The sequence below is a fragment of the Oncorhynchus gorbuscha genome, unplaced genomic scaffold (genome assembly GCF_021184085.1).
Source record: "Oncorhynchus gorbuscha isolate QuinsamMale2020 ecotype Even-year unplaced genomic scaffold, OgorEven_v1.0 Un_scaffold_2570, whole genome shotgun sequence".
Taxonomy (NCBI): Eukaryota; Metazoa; Chordata; class Actinopteri; order Salmoniformes; family Salmonidae; genus Oncorhynchus; species Oncorhynchus gorbuscha.
The window spans coordinates 35,938-62,560 of NW_025747046.1; the positions used below are offsets into that span (position 1 = coordinate 35,938).

At 41.6% G+C, this 26,623-nt stretch overlaps 1 protein-coding gene across 5 annotated transcripts; it reads left to right on the forward strand.

Annotated features, from left to right (window-relative positions):
* The first annotated feature begins 1,234 nt into the window (after positions 1–1,234).
* On the forward strand, positions 1,235–26,623 carry LOC124026084 (NLR family CARD domain-containing protein 3-like). 5 transcript variants are annotated; one of them, XM_046339257.1, is made up of 8 exons: positions 1,235–1,384; positions 9,463–9,519; positions 14,568–14,666; positions 18,175–18,291; positions 23,542–23,658; positions 24,033–24,117; positions 24,242–24,470; positions 24,849–26,623. In XM_046339257.1, exons 3-8 carry the CDS (start codon positions 14,584–14,586, stop codon positions 26,621–26,623), a joined length of 2,406 nt encoding a protein of 801 aa, XP_046195213.1. In that variant the 5' UTR covers positions 1,235–1,384; positions 9,463–9,519; positions 14,568–14,583. The 5 variants fall into 5 exon arrangements, with proteins under 5 accessions (XP_046195213.1, XP_046195210.1, XP_046195212.1 ...); XM_046339254.1 differs by lacking the exon at positions 9,463–9,519; XM_046339256.1 differs by lacking the exons at positions 9,463–9,519; positions 23,542–23,658.

Below are 26,623 nucleotides of genomic sequence, written 5' to 3' on the forward strand. Positions count from 1 at the left end.
TGATATGTTCATATAGCTAACTTAGCAGGACATTATTCATGTTGGGGATTTGGGTGGACAAGTTGGATAAGCCATATTGTCATCATAGCTAAAGGTAATCAGTTCACTCAATAACATGTTGTTCATATAGCTAACTGGGTAGGAGTCAAGTCAATTATGAATTGTTTTCTGGGGAGAGTGAATGACAGTAAAACACTCTAATGTGAGTCAGTCCTCACCTGGGAGAGCTAGGAGGGACAGTTCAATCATACAAAATGAGTCGCTAACTGGGCATAGGCAATGAAATGAAAAAACATATTGTTGATATATTCGTATAAATGATATTTTCAATTTGTATATTTATTCATGGGGAGTTCACTGACATGTTATATCTCTGTTTAGGGGTCCTGCTCGAAAATGAGTCTCTCTGGGGAGAGAGAGGAGGGCGGCCATGCCTCTAAAATGAGTCTCTCTGGGGAGAGAGAGGAGGGCGGCCATGCCTCTAAAATGAGTCTCTCTGGGGAGAGAGAGGAGGGCGGTATATTATATTAAATGAGTCTATATGCTAAAATGAGTCTCTCTGGGGAGAGAGAGGAGGGCGGTATGCCTCTAAAATGAGTCTCTCTGGGGAGAGAGAGGAGGGCGGCCATGCCTCTAAAATGAGTCTCTCTGGGGAGAGAGAGGATTATATTATGCCTCTAAAATGAGTCTCTCTGGGGGAGAGAGGAGGGGCGGCCATGCCTCTAAAATGAGTCTCTCTGGGGAGAGAGAGGAGGGCGGCCATGCCTCTAAAATGAGTCTCTCTGGGGAGAGAGAGGAGGGCGGCCCATGCCTCTAAAATGAGTCTCTCTGGGGAGAGAGAGGAGGGCGGCCCTGCCTCTAAAATGAGTCTCTCTGGGGAGAGAGAGGAGGGCGGCCCTGCCTCTAAAATGAGTCTCTCTGGGGAGAGAGAGGAGGGCGGCCATGCCTCTAAAATGAGTCTCTCTGGGGAGAGATATATATGCCTCTAAAATGAGTCTCTCTGGGGAGAGAGAGGAGGGCGGCCCTGCCTCTAAATGAGTCTCTCTGGGGAGAGAGAGGAGGGGGCCCTGCCTCTAAAATGAGTCTCTCTGGGGAGAGAGAGGAGGGGGCCCTGCCTCTAAAATGAGTCTCTCTGGGGAGAGAGAGGAGGGCGGCCCTGCCTCTAAATGAGTCTCTCTGGGGAGAGAGAGGATATTGGCCCTGCCTCTAAAATGAGTCTCTTTGGGGAGAGAGAGGAGGGCGGCCCTGCCTCTAAAATGAGTCTCTCTGGGGAGAGAGAGGAGGGCATCCAATTCTCTAAAATGAGTCTCTCTGGGGAGAGAGAGGAGGGCATCCAATTCTCTAAAATGAGTCTCTCTGTGGAACATGACACCAACGTTAAGAGGTGAGAGTACAATTTTGTTTAAGAATTTATGAAGAGTTTATATCCATAATTTTTTCACATTTGTGTTTTTTCATCAGAAATTAAGTCTTCTGGGTACCTTCATGTGTAAAATATTACTGTTCTAAGATTCATAGATTTTAGTGTCTGATATTTTCTCCTAAACGTCAACTGAGTGGTGCAGAGACACCATTCAAATGTGTGCAGATTCATTACATCTTCAGCTGGAAACACTAAGTGATGTTGTCCGTCTGTGACCAAGAGAAAGTGGTCTTAGTTCAATTCTATGAAATTATTTTGTTTTCTTTTTTCATTTTGGGGGGTGAACATCACAGCGAATATTGTTACATCACAGCGAATATTGTTACATCACAGCAAGATGAAACTAATATTGTTACTAATATTGTTACATCTCTCGCGAATATTCATCACAGAGAATATTGTTACATCCCGTTTCATTTGCGAATATTCTATAGAGCCCCACAGTGGAGGTGTCATAATACCCATAACACCTAGCGGTCAAACAGGGAAATGGTTCCAATAGTTTTATAGAGCCCCACAGTGGAGGTGTCATAATACCCATAACACCTAGCGGTCAAACAGGGAAATGGTTCCAATAGTTTTATAGAGACCCACAGTGGAGGTGTCATAATACCCATAACACCTAGCGGTCAAACAGGGAAATGGTTCCAATAGTTTTATAGAGCCCCACAGTGGAGGTGTTATAATACCCATAACACCTAGTGGTCAAACAGGGAAATTGTTCCAATAGTTTTTCCACCTTGCATTTTTCCCATAGGGAATTGTAGAAACACTTGAGCCTTTTGGATGGACACTTCTAATGTAACAAAATAATCAGCAGTGGTGCTAATATAGTGGTAATGCCTGGGTAATATAGTGGGTAATATAGTGGGTAATATAGTGGGTAATATAGTGGGTAATATAGTGGGTAATAGTGGTAAATAGTAATATAGTGGGTAATATAGTGGGTAATATAGTGGGTCATATAGTGGGTCATATAGTGTCAGGTATAGTGGGTCATATAGTGGGTAATATAGTGGGTAATATAGTGGGTAATATAGTGGGTAATATAGTGGGTAATATAGTGGGTAATATAGTGGGTAATATAGTGGGTAATATAGTGGGTAATATAGTGGGTAATATAGTGGGTAATATAGTGGGTAATATAGTGGGTAATATAGTGGGTAATATAGTGGGTAATATAGTGGGTAATATAGTGGGTAATATAGTGGGTAATATAGTGGGTAATATAGTGGGTAATATAGTGGGTAATATAGTGGGTAATATAGTGGGTAATATAGTGGGTAATATAGTGGGTAATATAGTGGGTCATATAGTGGGTAATATAGTGGGTCATATAGTGGGTCATATAGTGGGTAATATAGTGGGTAATATAGTGGGTCATATAGTGGGTAATATAGTGGGTAATATAGTGGGTAATATCACTGGGGAAGACATGGTACAACACATGTGTTGTGATAATAGTGGGTAATATAGTGGGTAATATAGTGGGTAATATAGTGGGTAATATAGTGGGTAATATAGTGGGTAATATAGTGGGTAATATAGTGGGTAATATAGTGGGTAATATAGTGGGTAATATCACTGGGGAAGACATGGTACAACACATTGTTTGCTCTATAACCTGCTAGTTCATATGCTTTGCAACCACGATATATAAGCCTAAGGCCCAGACAATAAGAAGACACAGTGGTAGATTAAATTCAACCACACCTTTGTTTCATCACTAAATCAGAGAGTCTGTCCGGTGGAGTCCACAACACATATTGCATTTAACAGACAGTTACAACTAAAAGATACCAACAACTATTTAGTCTAATCAACGTAAACTACATATGTGGCAGTCCATGGTTCTGATTTATGTGTGTGTGTGTGTGTGTGTGTGTGTGTGTGTGTGTGTGTGTGTGTGTGTGTGTGTGTGTGTGTGTGTGTGTGTGTGTGTGTGTGTGTGTGTGTGTGTGTGTGTGTGTGTGTGTGTGTGTGTGTGTGTGTGTGTGTGTGTGTGTGTGTGTGTGTGTGTGTGTGTGTGTGTGTGTGTGTGAGCAGATTTCTCTACTTGTTGTTGAAATTCAACACACGGACACTTGAAGTCAAACTTAAATGAATAATTTAGTAACTGGAGAGATTTAAACCACCTCAATGCACCACAGTAGAGAAGAGATGGCACCCTGTCACAGTCACCTGCATGAACCAAAACAGAGTGAGAGAAGAGATGGCACCCTGTCACAGTCACCTGCATGAACCAAAACAGAGTGAGAGAAGAGATGGCACCCTGTCACAGTCACCTGCATGGACCAAAACAGAGTGAGAGAAGAGATGGCACCCTGTCACAGTCACCTGCATGAACCAAAACAGAGTGAGAGAAGAGATGGCACCCTGTCACAGTCACCTGCATGAACCAAAACAGAGTGAGAGAAGAGATGGCACCCTGTCACAGTCACCTGCATGAACCAAAACAGAGTGAGAGAAGAGATGGCACCCTGTCACAGCCACCTGCATGGACCAAAACACAGTGAGAGAAGAGATTCCCCTCAGCAACAAAATTCCAGAATAACAAAACGGTCTATCACCCTGTCATATTGTTTAATTTGTTATTTTTTAAATTCACCTTTATTTAACCAGGTGGGCTAGTTGAGAACACCTTTATTTAACCAGGTAGGCTAGTTGAGAACACCTTTATTTAACCAGGTAGGCTAGTTGAGAACACCTTTATTTAACCAGGTAGGCTAGTTGAGAACACCTTTATTTAACTAGGTAGGCTAGTTGAGAACACCTTTATTTAACCAGGTAGGCTAGTTGAGAACACCTTTATTTAACCAGGTAGGCTAGTTGAGAACACCTTTATTTAACCAGGTAGGATAGTTGAGAACACCTTTATTTAACCAGGTAGGCTAGTTGAGAACACCTTTATTTAACCAGGTAGGCTAGTTGAGAACACCTTTATTTAACCAGGTAGGCCAGTTGAGAACACCTTTATTTAACCAGGTAGGCTCGTTGAGAACACCTTTATTTAACCAGAACACCTTTATAACCAGGTAGGCTAGTTGAGAACACCTTTATTTAACCAGGTGGGCTAGTTGAGAACACCTTTATTTAACCAGGTAGGCCAGTTGAGAACACCTTTATTTAACCAGGTAGGCTAGTTGAGAACACCTTTATTTAACCTGGTAGGCTAGTTGAGAACACCTTTATTTAACCAGGTGGGCTAGTTGAGAACACCTTTATTTAACCAGGTAGGCTAGTTGAGAACACCTTTATTTAACCAGGTCGGCTAGTTGAGAACACCTTTATTTAACCAGGTGGGCTAGTTGAGAACACCTTTATTTAACCAGGTCGGCTAGTTGAGAAGATTTAACCACCTTGAGAACACCTTTATTTAACCAGGTCGGCTAGTTGAGAACACCTTTATTTAACCAGGTAGGCTAGTTGAGAACACCTTTATTTAACCAGGTAGGCCAGTTGAGAACACCTTTATTTAACCAGGTAGGCCAGTTGAGAACACCTTTATTTAACCAGGTAGGCTAGTTGAGAACACCTTTATTTAACCAGGTGGGCTAGTTGAGAACACCTTTATTTAACCAGGTAGGCTAGTTGAGAACACCTTTATTTAACCAGGTGGGCTAGTTGAGAACACCTTTATTTAACCAGTTCTCATTTGCAACTGCGACCTGGCCAAGATAAAGCAAAGCATTTTGACACAGACAACACAGAGTTACACATGGGATGAACCAACATACAAGCAATAATACAGTAGATCTATATACAGCATGTGTAAATGAGGTAGGATAAGAGAGGTAATAAATACAGTAGATCTATATACAGCATGTGTAAATGAGGTAGGATGAGAGAGGTAATAAATACAGTAGATCTATATACAGCATGTGTAAATGAGGTAGGATAAGAGAGGTAATAAATACAGTAGATCTATATACAGCATGTGTAAATGAGGTAGGATGAGAGAGGTAATAAATACAGTAGATCTATATACAGCTGCATGTGTAAATGAGGTAGGATGAGAGAGGTAATAAATACAGTAGATCTATATACAGCATGTGTAAATGAGGTAGGATGAGAGAGGTAATAAATACAGTAGATCTATATACAGCATGTGTAAATGAGGTAGGATGAGAGAGGTAATAAATACAGTAGATCTATATACAGCATGTGTAAATGAGGTAGGATGAGAGAGGTAATAAATACAGTAGATCTATATACAGCATGTGTAAATGAGGTAGGATGAGAGAGGTAATAAATACAGTAGATCTATATACAGCATGTGTAAATGAGGTAGGATGAGAGAGGTAATAAATACAGTAGATCTATATACAGCATGTGTAAATGAGGTAGGATGAGAGAGGTAATAAATACAGTAGATCTATATACAGCATGTGTAAATGAGGTAGGATAAGAGAGGTAATAAATACAGTAGATCTATATACAGCATGTGTAAATGAGGTAGGATGAGAGAGGTAATAAATACAGTAGATCTATATACAGCATGTGTAAATGAGGTAGGATGAGAGAGGTAATAAATACAGTAGATCTATATACAGCATGTGTAAATGAGGTAGGATAAGAGAGGTAATAAATACAGTAGATCTATATACAGCATGTGTAAATGAGGTAGGATGAGAGAGGTAATAAATACAGTAGATCTATATACAGCATGTGTAAATGAGGTAGGATAAGAGAGGTAATACATACAGTAGATCTATATACAGCATGTGTAAATGAGGTAGGATAAGAGAGGTAATAAATACTGTACATACCTTTATTTTATGTCCTCGGTTACTTGGCTAAAAAGCTTGGTTCGCAACGTTCGCTAGTTAACTATTAAACATTAGCCGTCTACATCTAGCTACATATTGAACTTCCATCCTCTCAGGTCAGGGGCGCAATGTATGAAGTAATGATTAGTTCAGAATCAGCTTTATAATCATTAGCCAGTATGGAGAGGCCAATGGTGACTTTAAAACAGTTACAGAGTTTAATGGCTGTGATAGGAGAACACTGAGGATGGATCAACTACATTATAGTTACTCCTCAATACTAACCTCACTGACAGAGTTTAATGGCTGTGATAGGAGAACACTGAGGATGGATCAACTACATTATAGTTACTCCTCAATACTAACCTCACTGACGGAGTTTAATGGCTGTGATAGGAGAACACTGAGGATGGATCAACTACATTATAGTTACTCCTCAATACTAACCTCACTGACAGAGTTTAATGGCTGTGATAGGAGAACACTGAGGATGGATCAACTACATTATAGTTACTCCTCAATACTAACCTCACTGACAGAGTGAAAAGAAGGAAGCCGGTGGCAAAGCAGTTCACTTTTTGTCCTGAATACAAAGTGTGATGTTTGGGGCAAATCCAATACAACCCCTCACTGACTGCCATTCTCCATACATGTTGAAGCATAGTGGTGGCTGCATCATTTCATTTACATTGTGAGTCATTTAGCAGACGCTCTGATGCAGAGTAGTCATTTCCAATAGTGAGTCATTTACAGCTCTGATCCAGATAGTGAGTCATTTAGCAGACGCTCTGATCCAGTAGTGAGTCATTTAGCAGACGCTCTGATCCAGTAGTGAGTCATTTAGCAGACGCTCTGATCAGAGTGAGTCATGACGCTCTGATCCATAGTGAGTCATTTAGCAGACGCTCTGATCCAGTAGTGAGTCATTTAGCAGACGCTCTGATCCAATAGTGAGTCATTTAGCAGACGCTCTGATCCAGTAGTGAGTCATTTAGCAGACGCTCTGATCCAGTAGTGAGTCATTTAGCAGACGCTCTGATGCAGAGGTGAGTCATTTAGCAGACGCTCTAATCCAATAGTGAGTCATTTAGCAGACGCTCTGATCCAATAGTGAGTCATTTAGCAGACGCTCTGATCCAGTAGTGAGTCATTTAGCAGACGCTCTGATCCAGTAGTGAGTCATTTAGCAGACGCTCTGATGCAGAGGTGAGTCATTTAGCAGACGCTCTGATCCAGTAGTGAGTCATTTAGCAGACGCTCTGATGCAGAGGTGAGTCATTTAGCAGACGCTCTGATCCAGTAGTGAGTCATTTAGCAGACGCTCTGATGCAGTAGTGAGTCATTTAGCAGACGCTCTGATCCAGTAGTGAGTCATTTAGCAGACGCTCTGCAGAGTGAGTCATTTCTCTGATGCAGTAGTGAGTCATTTAGCAGACGCTCTGATGCAGTAGTGAGTCATTTAGCAGACGCTCTGATGCAGTAGTGAGTCATTTAGCAGACGCTCTGATCCAGTAGTGAGTCATTTAGCAGACGCTCTGATCCAGTAGTGAGTCATTTAGCAGACGCTCTGATCCAGTAGTGAGTCATTTAGCAGACGCTCTGATCCAGTAGTGAGTCATTTGAGTCTGATTAGTGAGTCATTTAGCAGACGCTCTGATCCAGTAGTGAGTCATTTAGCAGACGCTCTGATCCAGTAGTGAGTCATTTAGCAGATGCTCTGATCCAGTAGTGAGTCATTTAGCAGACGCTCTGATCCAGTAGTGAGTGAGTCATTTCAGCAGACGCTCTGATCCAGTAGTGAGTCATTTAGCAGACGCTCTGATCCAGTAGTGAGTCATTTAGCAGACGCTCTGATCCAGTAGTGAGTCATTTAGCAGACGCTCTGATCCAGTAGTGAGTCATTTAGCAGACGCTCTGATCCAGTAGTGAGTCATTTAGCAGACGCTCTGATGCTCATTTAGCAGACGCTCTGATGCAGTAGTGAGTCATTTAGCAGACGCTCTGATCCAGTAGTGAGTCATTTAGCAGACACTCTGATCCAGTGAGAGTGAGTCATTTAGCAGACACTCTGATCCAGTAGTGAGTCATTTAGCAGACACTCTGATCCAGTAGTGAGTCATTTAGCAGACGCTCTGATTCAGTAGTGAGTCATTTAGCAGACACTCTGATCCAGTAGTGAGTCATTTAGCAGACGCTCTGATTCAGTAGTGAGTCATTTAGCAGGCGCTCTGATCCAGTAGTGAGTCATTTAGCAGAGGCTCTTATCCAGTAGTGAGTCATTTAGCAGACACTCTGATCCAGTAGTGAGTCATTTAGCAGATGCTCTGATCCAGCAGTGAGTCATTTAGCAGACGCTCTGATCCAGTAGTGAGTCATTTAGCAGACGCTCTGATCCAGTAGTGAGTCATTTAGCAGACGGTCTGATCCAGTAGTGAGTCATTTACACGGTCTGATCCAGTAGTGGGGGACCTGATCCTAGATCATAATGAATCAGATTACATGGAGAGGGGTGGACCTGATCCTAGATCATAATGAATCAGATTACATGGAGAGGGGAGGACCTGATCCTAGATCATAATGAATCAGATTACATGGAGAGGAGGACCTGATCCTAGATCATAATGAATCATATTACATGGAGAGGGAGGACCTGATCCTAGATCATAATGAATCAGATTACATGGAGAGGAGGACCTGATCCTAGATCATAATGAATCAGATTACATGGAGAGGTGGACCTGATCCTAGATCATAATGAATCAGATTAGATCAGATTGATCCTAGATCATAATGAATCAGATTACATGGAGAGGAAGGACCTGATCCTAGATCATAATGAATCAGATTACATGGAGAGGGGGGACCTGATCCTAGATCATAATGAATCAGATTACATGGAGAGGGAGACCTGATCCTAGATCATAATGAATCAGATTACATGGAGAGGGAGACCTGATCCTGGATCATAATGAATCAGATTACATGGAGAGGAGGGACCTGATCCTAGATCATAATGAATCAGATTACAGGGAGAGGAGGGCCCTGATCCTAGATCATAATGAATCAGATTAGATGGAGAGGGGGGACCGGATCCTAGATCAGCACTCCAACTCTGGGACACTGCCTGTATGAAACAGAACACATAGTTGTAAAGTCTAGTTACAGCAGGTGTTTACTGCCATCTAGTGGAAGATACCAATATAACACTTTATTATCAGGGTGGGGAGGCGGCTGATCTGAAACAGAAAGTAAAGTTGCTCTTTTGTTCAGGATCCATTTTGAGACGACAGAGCAGAAAACACTATATGGAGATTATTGAAAAATAAAGTAGGTATTTCTGAACAATAATCTATTCTAATGGACAGAGTATGTGCATGAATACCTGGAATGAGATATTACTAGTTAGTAGAACTGCTACTTGAGCTGAGTTAGTGTCAGACAGCAGTTTTCAAAGTGTAAACTAATCAGTAGGCCGACATGTTATCAGTAAAACGTCTGGTAAAGATGGTGGAGGAGCTTTTCAATGATATGGTTTTATGTTTATCTCAGGGTTTCTCCATCCTTTTGTTCTTACCAGCACTTACACACCTGATTCAACTAATCATCACATATTTGAAGACAGTTTAATATTTGAGGCAAACTAATGAACATTCTCAAATTAAAACCTTTTGGGTTTGTAGGACTGCTTACAATTATTAAAGTCCGACAGTAACTCACATCTTGGAGAAAAAAACACAGCTAAACTTGGTTTCGAGTAAATTATATGTTTATCAAAAATAATGTAAGAGAGATGACTTGAAGAAACTCGTCTGGGTTTTGAACTCTGTGTCTCTGCTACAGTGGGAGGTTTGTTTTGCATGGCCCGGTGCTACAGGTGGGTGGACATATATTTTATGGACCAATGGAATGGTGTAAAATGCTTAAACTCTGCTCCCCCGGGGAGCCGGGCAATGCACAACTAATACACCCAGTGACCGTTACTTTATTTCCTGATATGAAATGGAAAGTAATTTTGTAGCCGACGCAGTTCCAGAATGTCTGTTGAAACTGTGTCTCATATGGAACGTTAGAACAGTGGTGGAAACAGAACTCAGTTCCAGAATGTCTGTTGAAACTGTGTCTCATATGGAACGTTAGAACAGTGGTGGAAACAGAACTCAGTTCCAGAATGTCTGTTGAAACTGTGTCTCATATGGAACGTTAGAACAGTGGTGGAAACAGAACTCAGTTCCAGAATGTCTGTTGAAACTGTGTCTCATATGGAACGTTAGAACAGTGGTGGAAACAGAACTCAGTTCCAGAATGTCTGTTGAAACTGTGTCTCATATGGAACGTTAGAACAGTGGTGGAAACAGAACTCAGTTCCAGAATGTCTGTTGAAACTGTGTCTCATATGGAACGTTAGAACAGTGGTGGAAACAGAACTCAGTTCCAGAATGTCTGTTGAAACTGTGTCTCATATGGAACGTTAGAACAGTGGTGGAAACAGAACTCAGTTTCAAACAGTAAAATGTCATAGAAAATGACTCAAGTGAAACTGAAAGTCAGTAAAATACTATGGAAAAGTTAGAACATTTGGTGGAAACAGAACTAAGTTCCAGAATGTCTGTTGAAACTGTGTCTCATATTGAAAACAGTTAGAACATTTTCTTGTTATTTTAACAGATACTCAGTTCCAGAATGACATCATTTGAAACATTTGTGTCTTATGGAACAGTTAGAACAGTGGGGAAACAGGGATGTTCTCTGTTTAGTGAGTCTCCAGAAAGAGGCAGTAGGGATGACCAGGGATGTTCTCTGTTTAGTGAGTCCTCCAGATCAGAGGAGTAAAAGTAGGGATGACCAGGGATGTTCTCTGTTTAATTAAAATTGTGAGTCCTCCAGATCAGAGGCAGTAGGAACACCAGGGATGTTCTCTGTTTAGTGAGTCCTAAAGATCAGATTAAGTAGGGATGACCTGGGATGTTCTCTGTTTAGTGAGTCCTCCAGATCAGAGGCAGTAGGGATGACCAGAGATGTTCTCTTGATAATTGTGCAAATTGGACAATTTTCTGTCCTGCTTCATTCAAAATGTAATGAGTGTTTAAATCAGGGAAAATGTACGGATAAAAAGTACATCATTCTATTTATGAATGAAGTGAAGTGAAAGTAAAAGTTGTTCAAAAATATAAATAGTAAAGTAAAGGACAGATACCCACAAAAACTACTGAAGTACTTTACACCACTGTATTAGAAGACTGATAAATGTGTTGATTTGAAGGAAATGTATTCTACTGTATTTAGTATGCATTACTCATCTCATATGTATATACATTCTACTGTATCCAACAGTCAGATGCACCATTCATATGTAGTGAGTCCTCCAGATCAGAGGCATTAGGGATATGCAAATTGGACAATTTTCTGTCCTGCTATCATTCAAAATGTAATGCATTACTTTGGCTCTCAGGGAAAATGTATATAAACTGTACATCATTCTATTTATGAATGAAGTGAAGTGAAAGTAAAAGTTGTTCAAAAATATAAATAGTAAAGTATACAGATATTCTATACAAAAACTACTGTATCTTAGTCTATGCATTACTCATCTGATATGTATATACTGATTTGAAGGAAATACTATTCTACTGTATCTTAGTCTATGCATTACTCATCTCATATGTATATACTGTATTCTATACTATTCTACTGTATCTTAGTCTATGCATTACTCATCTCATATGTATATACTGTATTCTATACTATTCTACTGTATCTTAGTCTATGCATTACTCATCTCATATGTATATACTGTATTCTATACTATTCTACTGTATCTTAGTCTATGCATTACTCATCTCATATGTATATACTGTATTCTATACTATTCTACTGTATCTTAGTCTATGCATTACTATCTCATATGTATATACTGTATTCTATTCTCTACTGTATCTTAGTCTATGTATTACTCATCTCATATGTATATACTGTATTCTATACTATTCTACTGTATTCTATCTATTATACTGTATCTTAGTCTATGCATTACTCATCTCATATGTATATACTGTATTCTATCTATTCTACTGTATTCTACTGTATCTTAGTCTATGCATTATCTCATCTTATATGTATATACTGTATTCTATACTATTCTACTGTATCTTAGTCTATGCATTACTCATCTCATATGTAGATACTGTATTCTATACTATTCTACTGTATCAGTCTATGCATTACTCATCTCATATGTATATACTGTATTTTATACTATTCTACTGTATCAGTCTATGCATTACTCATCTCATATGTATATACTGTATTCTATACTATTCTACTGCATCTTAGCCTATGTATTACTCATCTCATATGTATATACTGTATTCTATATTATTCTACTGTATCTTAGTCTATGCCGCTCTGACATTGTGACCAATAACATTTGATTTGATTTAGATTAGGTGATATACACTACATGACCAAAAGTATGTGGACACTTGCTAGTCGAACATCTCATTCCAAAATTATAGGCATTCATATGGAGTTGGTCCCCCTTTGCTGCTATAACAGCCTCCACTCTTCTGGGAAGACTTTCCACTAGATGTTGGAACATTGCTGCGGGGACTTGCTTCCATTCAGCCACAAGAGCATTAGGGAGGTCGGGCACTGATGTTGGGTGATTGGACCTGTCTCGCAGTCGGCATTCCAATTCATCCCAAAGGTGTTCAATGGGGTTGAGGTCAGGACTCTGTGCAGGCCAGTCAAGTTCTTCCACACCAATCTCGACAAGCCATTACTGTATGGACCTCGCTTTGTGCACGGGGACATTGTCTTGCTGAAACAGGAAACGGCCTTCCCCAAACTGCCCAAGACAATTTTCCTCCGCCACCAAACTTTACAGTTGGCACAATGCATTCGGACAGGAAGCGTTTTCCTGGCATCCACCAAACCCAGATTCCACTGCTCCAGAGTCCAATGGCAGCGAGCTCTACACCACTCAAGCCGATGCTTGGCATTGCGCAAGGTGATCTTGTGTGCGGCTGCTTGGCCATGGAAATCCATTTCATGAAGCTCCCGATGAACAGTTATTTTGCTGACATTGCAGTTTGGAACTCGGTAGTGAGTGTTGCAACCGAGGACAGATCATTTTTATGTGCTTCCACACTTGGCGAGCCAGTCCTCTGAGCTTGAGTGGCCTACCACTTCACTGTTGAGCCGTTGTTGATCCGAGACGTTTCCACTTCACAATAACAGCACTTACAGTTGACCGGGGCAGCTCTAGCAGGGCAGATATTTGACAAACTGACATGTTGGAAAGGTGGCATCCTATGACGGTGCCACGTTGAAAGGCACTGAGATCTTCAGTTAGGTCATTCTACTGCCAATGTTTGTTTATGGAGATTGCATGGCTGGCTGTCCGACTTTATACACCTGTCAGCAACAGGTGTGGCTGAAATAGAATCCACTAATTTGGAGGGGTGTCCACATATGTTTGCATATACAGTGTAGATTCTCTGTCCTGCTACTGGTAGGACTATAACATTATGTGAACTGATCTGAACAGGTTTAGGCTGGTCATCGATGACATGTAGGCTATATCTGAGGTATAGACTTTCATCTGCATATCACTGACCATCTGCTAGTATACATTATAACCTAGCCTACTTTACATAATATAAAATCTCTCACTTGTTGCAAAAAACCTTTCTGAATGGATCAATCAAATCAAATCAAATGTATTTATATAGCCCTTCGTACATCAGCTGATATCTCAAAGTGCTGTACAGAAACCCAGCCTAAAACCTCAAACAGCAAGCAATGCAGGTGAAGGTGGCTAGGAAAAACTCCCTAGAAAGGCCAAAACCTAGGAAGAAACCTAGAGAGGAACCAGGCTATGTGGGGTGGCCAGTCCTCTTCTGGCTGTGCCGGTGGAGATTATAACAGAACATGGCCAAGATGTTCAAATGTTCATAAATGACCAGTATGGTTGAATAATAATAAGGCAGAACAGTTGAAACTGAAATCAATGATTTCCCCCCTCAGATCAATAATGTCCGTTTTAGCCCTTCTGTCTACATTCTCAGATACGTTTAGAAAATAACAGATTGAAAGACAATAAATAGCCACTTTTGATTAATACAAATAAGTGTGAGACATGGCCTTGTGTTGAGGCACTGTCTAGAACTACCTTAACAAACAGTGACTTATTATTATTGACAGTTACCATGGAGATGAAATGTCACAACTACATGTTCATGTGATGCATTAAATCACCTGACTGTTTCTATGTCTGTTAGTAAATGTTTTATTTCTCAAAGAGATAATGAATACATGAGAAAAATAATTAATTGTCACTGTGTTAATCACAACCAACATGCTGGATCTCTGTTTAGGGGTCAGTGCTCTAAAATGAGTCTCTCCGGGAAGAGAGAGGAGGGGGGCCCTGCCTCTAAAATTCATCTCTGTGAGGGACATGACACCAAAGCTAAGAGGTAAGATGATAATTTTATGAATAATTTATAAAGTTTATTTCCAAAATAAATAGCTATCTTAAGATGAATGCACAAACTGTAAATTGTTCTGGATAAGAGCATCTGCTAAATCAGGGGTTCTCAATCCGGGGTCTGTGGAGGTACTGCAGGCGTTCTCAATCCGGGCTCTGTGGAGGTACTGCAGGGGTTCTCAATCCGGGGTCTGTGGAGGTACTGCAGGGGTTCTCAATCCGGGGTCTGTGGAGGTACTGCAGGGGTTCTCAATCCGGGGTCTGTGGAGGAACTGCAGGGGTTCTCAATCCGGGGTCTGTGGAGATACTGCAGGGGTTCTCAATCCGTGGTCTGGGGAGGTACTGCAGGGGTTCTCAATCCGGGGTCTGTGGAGGTACTGCAGGGGTTCTCAATACGGGGTCTGTGGAGGTACTGCAGGGGTTCTCATCCGGGGTCTGTGGAGGTACTGCAGAGGTTCTCAATGGACGGGGTCTGTGGAGGTACTGCAGGGGTTCTCAAACCGGGGTCTGTGGAGGTACTGCAGGGGTTCTCAATCCGGGGTCTGTGGAGGTACTGCAGGGGTTCTCAATCCGGGGTCTGGGGAGGTACTGCAGGGGTTCTCAATCCGGGGTCTGTGGAGGTACTGCAGGGGTTCTCAATCCGGGGTCTGTGGAGGAACTGCAGGGGTTCTCAATCCGGGGTCTGTGGAGATACTGCAGGGGTTCTCAATCCGGGGTCTGGGGAGGTACTGCAGGGGTTCTCAATCCGGGGTCTGTGGAGGTACTGCAGGGGTTCTAAATCCGGGGTCTGTGGAGGTACTGCAGGGGTTCGCAATCCGGGGTCTGTGGAGGTACTGCAGGGGTTCTCAATACGGGGTCTGTGGAGGTACTGCAGGGGTTCTCAAACCGGGGTCTGTGGAGGTACTGCAGGGGTTCTCAATCCGGGGTCTGTGGAGGTACTGCAGGGGTTCTCAATCCGGGGTCTGTGGAGGTACTGCAGGGGTTCTCAAACCGGGGTCTGTGGAGGTACTGCAGGGGTTCTCAATCCGGGGTCTGTGGAGGTACTGCAGGGGTTCTCAATCCGGGGTCTGGGGAGGTACTGCAGGGGTTCTCAATCCGGGGTCTGTGGAGGTACTGCAGGGGTTCCTCAGCACCCTGACTGTACTCATTGATATGTAAGATATTTGACAGGATTTTTACATGACACGACCACTTTGCCTCTTAATTATTGCCTAATATAATGGAATGCATATTTTAACCAATTGTGATGGTTGTTACCAGCAGAATATTGACAACATAACCGTTACATCAACACTCTCTTCACACCCGTTTAACAACTCTAAATATATTTGGCATAGTAGGCATCAAGTCCCTTCCAATAATGTTGCCTACAACATTGAATACAATGTTCATATTCATTGAACACATATTACACCCTAGATACCTTCAATTGCCCAGTTTATATCCATCTGCCAAATTTAGGAGTATTTTTTAACAATATGATGTTGTGCTCCAAAGGGAGAACTTGAAATAACATGATGTAGATAATTAAATCATCAAAAGAAAAACGTGTTTAGAAAACAAGGTTCCTTATGGAGCCAAAAAGGCTTCTATCACTTCCTTAAAATATTAAATCAATAAAAGTTATATATATATATTTTGGGGTTCAGTGAAGAAGAACCTCTAGAGTTCTGATCAACAAAAGGTTCATGTTTTGAGGATGTGAACCCAGCAGCCATCCAGTGGTCAGATCAATTCCACCTGTTTTTTCCAGCGCCCGGCCCGGGATTCGAACCAGCCACCCTTCGTCCACAGCTCCAACTCCAACCTGAGTTAATCTTCAGAAATAAGCCTGAATTAATCTGCCAAAATGAAGACAAAATGCTATGCAGACATACATGGTATCACTAGTTATACATCATTATCATACATAACTCATCGCCAAAAGCACAAGACATACTGTTGCATGTAGGTCTATATTATTTATGGGTTGATCACATAGAAATATAAAAACATTATTTTTAATTACTGCAATGCAATTACATGTGGCTCAGGAACCACTGACTCACTGCATGATTCTATAGTATTATCAAGACACCTGCTGTTAACTCTTAACTACTTAGACAGCTCACGAGGTGTCCTAAATATCTGCTGACTAGGTGGGTAGGTAATTTAGGTAATGGGTAGGTAACTAGGTAATTTATACTCATTAGTGTAAAATGTCTTTATTCTCAGCACTTATACGACCAATTTTCTACTCTGAGACACTTTATGTATATGGTCCCAGATCTCAAAATATTGTTATAAAAAAACTGAATGTTTGATCTCAAAACGTTGTTATAATTTTGTAAAAATGTTTGTTAAACATAATAATAAAAAAATGAATATTACTAATGTAACCCACTGTAAAGACTGGGTTTAGGTTATTGTGTTGCACAGCTCATGTCCAGCGGAACTGTCCCGTCCCCGTACAGAACTGTCCGCGTCCCCGTACAGAACTGTCCGCGTCCCCGTACAGAACTGTCCGCGTCCCCCAGAACTGTCCGCGTCCCCGTACAGAACCCGTACAGAACTGTCCGCGTCCCCGTACAGAACTGTCCGCGTCCACGTTCGGTGTGGATATTGTCCGGTTACGCGCAGAGTGGACTGAGGTGATCTTGGGGAATATGACGGAGTTTGTTAGTGTTGAGACACCGAAGTTTATTGTTCAATTTGCTTTTTTCTTTACGGTGAGGGACAGTGTGAGTGTAGCCAGATCCTTTTCACTCTCTATCCTTGTTTCAATTTGTGTTTCAGATTCATCATACCACTACATCATCACCGGTAAGCTAGCTCTACCAGCAGCATCCTAGTTACCATCTACCACTACATCATCGTTGACGGATGCTGGCTACCTCTGTCCGGTTCTCCTTTCTTCACTAGATGGACGGTAACTTTAGTGTTTAACCCCTCTGTGTTCAAGGACCGAACGTTTGAATATTATTTTCAGAGCGCCTCAATAGCAGGTATTGAACCCCAGGTAAATAATCACTAGTCAGAACCTCAACCTCAATATACATTCATTATAAAAAATATATTTAATATCTGATATTGTGAGTAAACAACCTCGAGAGTGCGTCTTCCAGCCCTCCAATAAATTACATCATTCAACCCTCCCGGTTAGTAAATTTACCTCAACATGCCCCGGAGAAGGCAGAGTAACGACACCAGCCTTTTAGCGGGGCTGACAGACTGACTACAACGCTCGCGACGCCAAATTAATTTCGTCATTTTAAATGACACACTGCTCTAACGCTGGAAGCCATTAACTACGCACGCATCTCCTCTGGTTTAAGTCAGTTATATAACTTGTGACGTCATTTGTGCGCTGCATCTCCTCATTGGTTTATAGAAGCAGGTACCCACGCGCCATTAACTAACGTCTGGAAGTCAGTTCTATTTGTGAAACTCTTCTTATGTTTCCCCATCTGAGCTCAGAGTAGATGAGAGATGTAATGTTTGTCTCTGTTGTGTTGAAGCCCAATCAAGCAGGAGAGACCAGCCTCCCCTGTTCCCAGCTGTGTGTCCATGAAGAGTGACTGGTCTATGGATCGTCCTATAGAGTTTAGAAAGGGAGACTTTTCTACTGAACAAAGGTAAGAAGAACTCATGGGTCCTGGTCAGTGAGTTAAACAACACTGTCTCTAGTCATTTCTCCTCCCATTTTCCCATTTATTGTTGTTGTTTTCATAATCCATAGGCTCATCATTTTGTCCATTTCATAGTCCTAAAACAATATTAAACAAACACAACATTCCCTCCCTCTCCTTATAGTGTGTGTGTGTGTGTGTGTGTGTGTGTGTGTGTGTGTGTGTGTGTGTGTGTGTGTGTGTGTGTGTGTGTGTGTGTGTGTGTGTGTGTGTGTGTGTGTGTGTGTGTGTGTGTGTGTGTGTGTGTGTGTGTGTGTGTGTGTCCTTATAGTCCATTATTACCTCAACTACCTGCACATTGACTCTAGTCCATTATACCCTCAACTACCTCATGTGAGTCTCATTATTACCTCAACTACCTGGTACCCTGCACATTGACTCAGTACTGGTACTCCTTATAGTCTCATTATTACCTCAACTACCTGGTACCCTGCACATTGACTCAGTACTGGTACTCCTTATAGTCTCATTATTACCTCAACTACCTGGTACCCTGACTCACATATGACTCTGGTACCCTGCACATTGACTCAGTACTGGTACTCCTTATAGTCTCATTATTACCTCAACTACCTGGTACCCTGCACATTGACTCAGTACTGGTACTCCTTATAGTCTCATTATTACCTCAACTACCTGGTACCCTGCACATTGACTCAGTACTGGTACTCCTTATAGTCTCATTATTACCTCAACTACCTGGTACCCTGCACATTGACTCAGTACTGGTACTCCTTATAGTCTCATTATTACCTCAACTACCTGGTACCCTGCACATTGACTCAGTACTGGTACTCCTTATAGTCTCATTATTACCTCAACTACCTGGTACCCTGCACATTGACTCAGTACTGGTACTCCTTATAGTCTCATTATTACCTCAACTACCTGGTACCCTGCACATTGACTCAGTACTGGTACTCCTTATAGTCTCATTATTACCTCAACTACCTGGTACCCTGCACATTGACTCAGTACTGGTACTCCTTATAGTCTCATTATTACCTCAACTACCTGGTACCCTGCACATTGACTCAGTACTGGTTCTCCTTATAGTCTCATTATTACCTCAACTACCTGGTACCCTGCACATTGACTCAGTACTGGTACTCCTTATAGTCTCATTATTTACCTCAACTACCTGGTACCCTGCACATTGACTCAGTACTGGTACTCCTTATAGTCTCATTATTACCTGGTACCCTGCACATTGACTCAGTACTGGTACTCCTTATAGTCTCATTATTTCCTGGTACCCTGCACATTGACTCAGTACTGGTACTCCTTATAGTCTCATTATTACCTCAACTACCTGGTACCCTGCACATTGACTCAGTACTGGTACTCCTTATAGTCTCATTATTACCTCAACTACCTGGTACCCTGCACATTGACTCAGTACTGGTACTCCTTATAGTCTCATTATTATTCAACTACCAACATTGACTAGTACTGGTACCCTAGTCTCACATTTGACTCAGTACTGGTACTCCTTATAGTCTCATTATTACCTCAACTACCTGGTACCCTGCACATTGACTCAGTACTGGTACTCCTTATAGTCTCATTATTACCTCAACTACCTGGTACCCTGCACATTGACTCAGTACTGGTACTCCTTATAGTCTCATTATTACCTCAACTACCTGGTACCCTGCACATTGACTCAGTACTGGTACTCCTTATAGTCTCCTTATAGTTATCATGACTCAGTACTGGTTCTCCTTATAGTCTCATTACCTGGTACCCTGCACATTGACTCAGTACTGGTACTCCTTATAGTCTCATTATTACCTCAACTACCTGGTACCCTGCACATTGACTCAGTACCTTATAGTCTCATTATTACCTCAACTACCTGGTACCCTGCACATTGACTCAGTACTGGTACTCCTTATAGTCTCATTATTACCTCAACTACCTGGTACCCTGCACATTGACTCAGTACTGGTACTCCTTATAGTCTCATTATTACCTCAACTACCTGGTACCCTGCACATTGACTCAGTACTGGTACTCCTTATAGTCTCATTATTACCTCAACTACCTGGTACCCTGCACATTGACTCAGTACTGGTACTCCTTATAGTCTCATTATTACCTCAACTACCTGGTACCCTGCACATTGACTCAGTACTGGTACTCCTTATAGTCTCATTATTACCTCAACTACCTGGTACCCTGCACATTGACTCAGTACTGGTACTCCTTATAGTCTCATTATTACCTCAACTACCTGGTACCCTGCACATTGACTCAGTACTGGTACTCCTTATAGTCTCATTATTACCTCAACTACCTGGTACCCTGCACATTGACTCAGTACTGGTACTCCTTATAGTCTCATTATTACTCAACTACCTGGTACCCTGCACATTGACTCAGTACTGGTACTCCTTATAGTCTCATTATTACCTCAACTACCTGGTACCCTGCACATTGACTCAGTACTGGTACTCCTTATAGTCTCATTATTACCTCAACTACCTGGTACCCTGCACATTGACTCAGTACTGGTACTCCTTATAGTCTCATTATTACCTCAACTACCTGGTACCCTGCACATTGACTCAGTACTGGTACTCCTTATAGTCTCATTATTACCTCAACTACCTGGTACCCTGCACATTGACTCAGTACTGGTACTCCTTATATTCTCATTATTTTCCTGGTACCCTATTGACTCAGTACTGGTACTCCTTATAGTCTCATTATTACCTCAACTACCTGGTACCCTGCACATTGACTCAGTACTGGTACTCCTTATAGTCTCATTATTACCTTACCTCAACTACCTGGTACCCTGCACATTGACTCAGTACTGGTACTCCTTATAGTCTCATTATTACCTCAACTACCTGGTACCCTCAACTACCTGGTACCCTGCACATTGACTCAGTACTGGTACTCCTTATAGTCTCATTATTACCTCAACTACCTGGTCTCATTGATTACCTCAAGTCTCATTACCTGGTACCCTGCACATTGACTCAGTACTGGACTCCTTATAGTCTCATTATTACCTCAACTACCTGGTACCCTGCACATTGACTCAGTACTGGTACTCCTTATAGTCTCATTATTACCTCAACTACCTGGTACCCTGCACATTGACTCAGTACTGGTACTCCTTATAGTCTCATTATTACCTCAACTACCTGGTACCCTGCACATTGACTCAGTACTGGTACTCCTTATAGTCTCATTATTACCTCAACTACCTGGTACCCTGCACATTGACTCAGTACTGGTACTCCTTATAGTCTCATTATTACCTCAACTACCTGGTACCCTGCACATTGACTCAGTACTGGTACTCCTTATAGTCTCATTATTACCTCAACTACCTGGTACCCTGCACATTGACTCAGTACTGGTACTCCTTATAGTCTCATTATTACCTCAACTACCTGGTACCCTGCACATTGACTCAGTACTGGTACTCCTTATAGTCTCATTATTACCTCAACTACCTGGTACCCTGCACATTGACTCAGTACTGGTACTACCCTGCACATTGACTCAGTACTTATAGTCTCATTATTACCTCAACTACCTGGTACCCTGTCTCATTACATTGACTCAGTGACTGGTACTCCTTATAGTCTCATTATTACCTCAACTACCTGGTACCCTGCACATTGACTCAGTACTGGTACTCCTTATAGTCTCATTATTACCTCAACTACCTGGTACCCTGCACATTGACTCAGTACTGGTACTCCTTATAGTCTCATTATTACCTCAACTACCTGGTACCCTGCACATTGACTCAGTACTGGTACTCCTTATATTCTCATTATTACCTGGTCAATTGACCTGGTCCTTATAGTCTCATTATTTCAACTACCCCTGCACATTGACTCAGTACTGGTACTCCTTATAGTCTCATTATTACCTCAACTACCTGGTACCCTGCACATTGACTCAGTACTGGTACTTTTACCTGGTACCCTGCACATTGACTCAGTTATAGTCTCCTTACCTGGTACCCTGCACATTGACTCAGTACTGGTACTCCTTATAGTCTCATTATTTTACCTGGTACCCTGCACATTGACTCAGTACTGGTACTCCTTATAGTCTTATTATTACCTCAACTGACTCAGTACTGGTATTTTCCCCTGCACATTGACTCAGTACTGGTACTCCTTATAGTCTCATTATTATTTACCTGGTACCCTGCACATTGACTTACTGGTACTCCTTATAGTCTCATTATTTTTACCTGGTACCCTGCACATTGACTCAGTACTGGTACTCCTCTCATTATTACCTCAACTACCTGGTACCCTCATTGACTCAGTACTGGTACTCCTTATAGTCTCATTATTTCAACTACCTGGTACCCTGCACATTGACTCAGTACTGGTACTCCTCTCATAGTCTCATTATTACCTCAAGTCTCTACCTGGTACCCTGCACATTGACTCAGTACTGGTACTCCTTATAGTCTCATTATTTTCCTGGTACCCTGCACATTGACTCAGTACTGGAACTCCTTATAGTTCATTATTTTCCTGGTACCCTGCACATTGACTCAGTACTGGTACTCCTTATAGTTTATTTACCTGGTACCCTGCACATTGACTCAGTACTGGTACTCCTTATATCTCATTATTATTTTCCTGGTACCCCAGGCCCTGATAAAAACCTGATTTCAAAACTAAATGTTTAAATACAGATCTCATTACTGTATTTAATAATGTTTAAAAAAATGTTGTATATTGATGTCAAATGTATCATTTGTACAGTTCTTTATGAAACTCTGTAAAACCTAGCCTGAGAGTGAGGCAGATATATATTATGGTACTGTATAAAACCTAGCAGTACTACTGATTTCTCAGTAGGCTACTGAAATATAAAACCTATTAGTACTACTGATTTCTCTGAGAGTGAGGCAGATTTATAGTATTATTACTGTATAAAACCTATTTCTCTCAGTGAGGCAAATATATATATTATTACTGTATAAAACCTAGCAGTACTACATTTCTCTCATTGAGACAGATATATATATACTTAACTGTGTAAAATACATTTCTTTAAACTTAAAAGCTAATTTTTACAAACATTTCTGAAAATGGATATATAAAAAAGCTTTTTGGAATCATGTTTCCCCATGATAATCTGTTGTTTCCCCATCTGAGCTCAGAGTAGATGAGAGATGTAATGTTTGTCTCTGTTGTGTTGAAGCCCAATCAAGCAGGAGAGACCAGCCTCCCCTGTTCCCAGCTGTGTGTCCATGAAGAGTGACCGGTCTATGGATCCTCCTATAGAGTTTAGAGAGGGAGACTTTTCTACTGAACAAAGGTAAGAAGAACTCATGGGTCCTGGTCAGTGAGTTAAACAACACTGTCTCTAGTCATTTCTCCTCCCATTTTCCCATTTATTGTTGTTGTTTTCATAATCCATAGGCTCATCATTTTGTCCATTTCCATAGTCCTAAAACAATATTAAACAAACACAACATTCCCTCCCTGTGTGTGTGTGTGTGTGTGTGTGTGTGTGTGTGTGTGTGTGTGTGTGTGTGTGTGTGTGTGTGTGTGTGTGTGTGTGTGTGTGTGTGTGTGTGTGTGTGTGTGTGTGTGTGTGTGTGTGTGTGTGTGTGTGTGTGTGTGTGTGTGTGTGTGTGTGTGTGTGTGTACTCCTGGATGAGGAGATGTAATCTCATGTTTTGTCCACAGAAACCAACAGGAGAGATCAGAGTCAGAGATTCTCAGTGGTCAGTCTTCCCAGAGTCATCAAACAGACCTGGCCTCCATATTCAGTGTATGTGGTCCTGTTATGTACATTTGTTTTTGTTTACCTCAAGTTGATCTGTCAATCATTCATTAATGTGTTAATGAGAAAGCATTTAGCCTCTTGCTTAACTTATTTACTTTATTTATTTCAGTTGCTTGAAGAGAAAATTATGACATTTGTGAAGAACGAGCTGAAGATGTTCAAGAGGATTCTTAGTCCAGAACTCCCACAAGGCTTTGAGAGTCAGAAGCAGAATAAGGAAATGGTGGACCCTGAAGATGAGCAGCAGGAGAGCAGTGCCAGAGAGGGGGCTCTGAAGATCACACTGCACATCCTGAGGAAAATGAACCAGAAGGAGCTTGCTGACACACTGGAGAAATGTAAGAGCTGTCTGCCTCATGTTGTATGCTGTTTTAGAACATTTAAAAGCTGTAGCTAAAGTACAGTTAAAGTAGCTGTGTAACCCAATGATATTGTAGCAGCCTTAACACAACACCTAGTGACCTCATAAAGTAGCAGCAGGGATGTGTTGTACTGATTTATTTATTTATTTAGAGAGAGAACATTAATAATACCATCAATAATACCAATAATAATATAATCAGTCACACCAGTCTGTAATGCATTATGAAAACATTTACACATATATACAGTCAGTTAAGAGAATAAATTATTATAATGTAAAACTTTATAACAGTCCTACAATAATGTAGACATTAAAACAGATGTAATATTAATATCCTCTGTGTTATTTCTAGATTCAGATGATCTTGCTGAGATTTGCCAACGTGAACTCAAATCTAATCTAAAGAAGAAGTTTCAATGTGTATTTGAGGGGATCGCTAAACAAGGAAACCCAACACTTCTCAATAAGATCTACACAGAGCTCTACATCACAGAGGGTGGAACAGGAGAGGTCAATAATGAACATGAGCTGAGACAGATTGAGACAACAACCAGGAAACGAGCAAGACCAGAGACTGCAATCAAATGTAACGACATCTTCAAACCCTTAACTGGACAAGACAAACGTATCAGAACTGTGCTGACAAAGGGAGTCGCTGGCATTGGAAAAACAGTCTCTGTGCAGAAGTTCATTCTGGACTGGGCTGAAGGAAAAGCAAATCAGGATGTCCAATTTGTATTTTCATTCCCTTTCCGGGAGCTGAATTTAATGAAAGATGACAAACACACTTTCATTGAACTTCTTAATCACTTCTCAATAGAAACCAAACAATCAGGAATCTCCATCTACAACAAGTACAAAGTTCTGTTCATCTTTGATGGTCTGGATGAGTGCCGACTGCCCCTAGACTTCCAGAAGAACAAGATCTGTTGGGACGTCACAGAGTCAACCTCAGTGGATGTTCTGCTGACAAATCTCATCAAGGGAAATCTGCTTCCCTCTGCTCTCCTCTGGATAACTACCCGACCTGCAGCAGCCAATAAGATCCCTTCAGGGTGTGTTGACCAGGTGACAGATGTACGAGGGTTCAATGACCCACAGAAGGAGGAGTACTTCAGGAAGAGATTCAGTGATGAGGACCTGGCCAGCAGAATCATCTCACACATAAAGACATCAAGGAGTCTCCACATCATGTGCCACATTCCAGTCTTCTGTTGGATTTCTGCAACAGTCCTTGAACACATGCTGAAACATAAGAGAGAAGAGATGCCCAAGACTCTGACTGAGATGTACACACACCTTGTGGTGTTTCATACCAAACAGAAGAATGAAAAGTATCTTGGGAAAGAAGAGACAGGTCCACACTGGAATAAAGAGAGCATTCTGTCACTGGGAAAACTGGCTTTTCAACAGCTTGTGAAGGGCAATCTGATTTTCTATGAAGAAGAACTGAAAGAGGCTGGCATTGATGTCAATGAAGCCTCGGTGTACTCAGGATTGTGCACACAGCTCTTTAAAGAGGAATGTGGGCTGTACCAGGACAAGGTGTACTGCTTCGTACATCTGAGCATTCAGGAGTTTCTGGCTGCTGTATATGTGTTCCTCTCATTCATCAACAACAATCAGAATCTAATGGACGAACCTCAAACAAATGATGAGCCTGAAGTTACTTTCTACAGGAGTGCTGTGGATAAAGCCTTACAAAGTGAGACGGGAAACCTGGACCTTTTCCTCCGCTTCCTTCTGGGCCTCTCACTGGAGTCCAATCAGAAACACTTACGAGGTCTACTGACAAAGACAAGAAGCAGCTCACAGAGCCATGAAGAAACAGTCAAGTACATCAAGGAGAAGATCAGGGAGAATCCCTCTCCAGAGAGGAGCATCAATCTGTTCCACTGTCTGAATGAACTGAATGACCATTCTCTAGTGGAGGAGATCCAAAGCTACCTGAGATCAGGAAGTCTCTCAGAACCCAACCTGTCACCTGCACAGTGGTCAGCTCTGGTCTTTGTGTTGCTGACTTCAGAAAAGGAGCTGGATGTGTTTGACCTGAAGAAATACTCCAGATCAGAGGAAGGTCTTCTGAGGCTGCTGCCAGTGGTCAAAGCCTCCAGAGCTGTTCTGTGA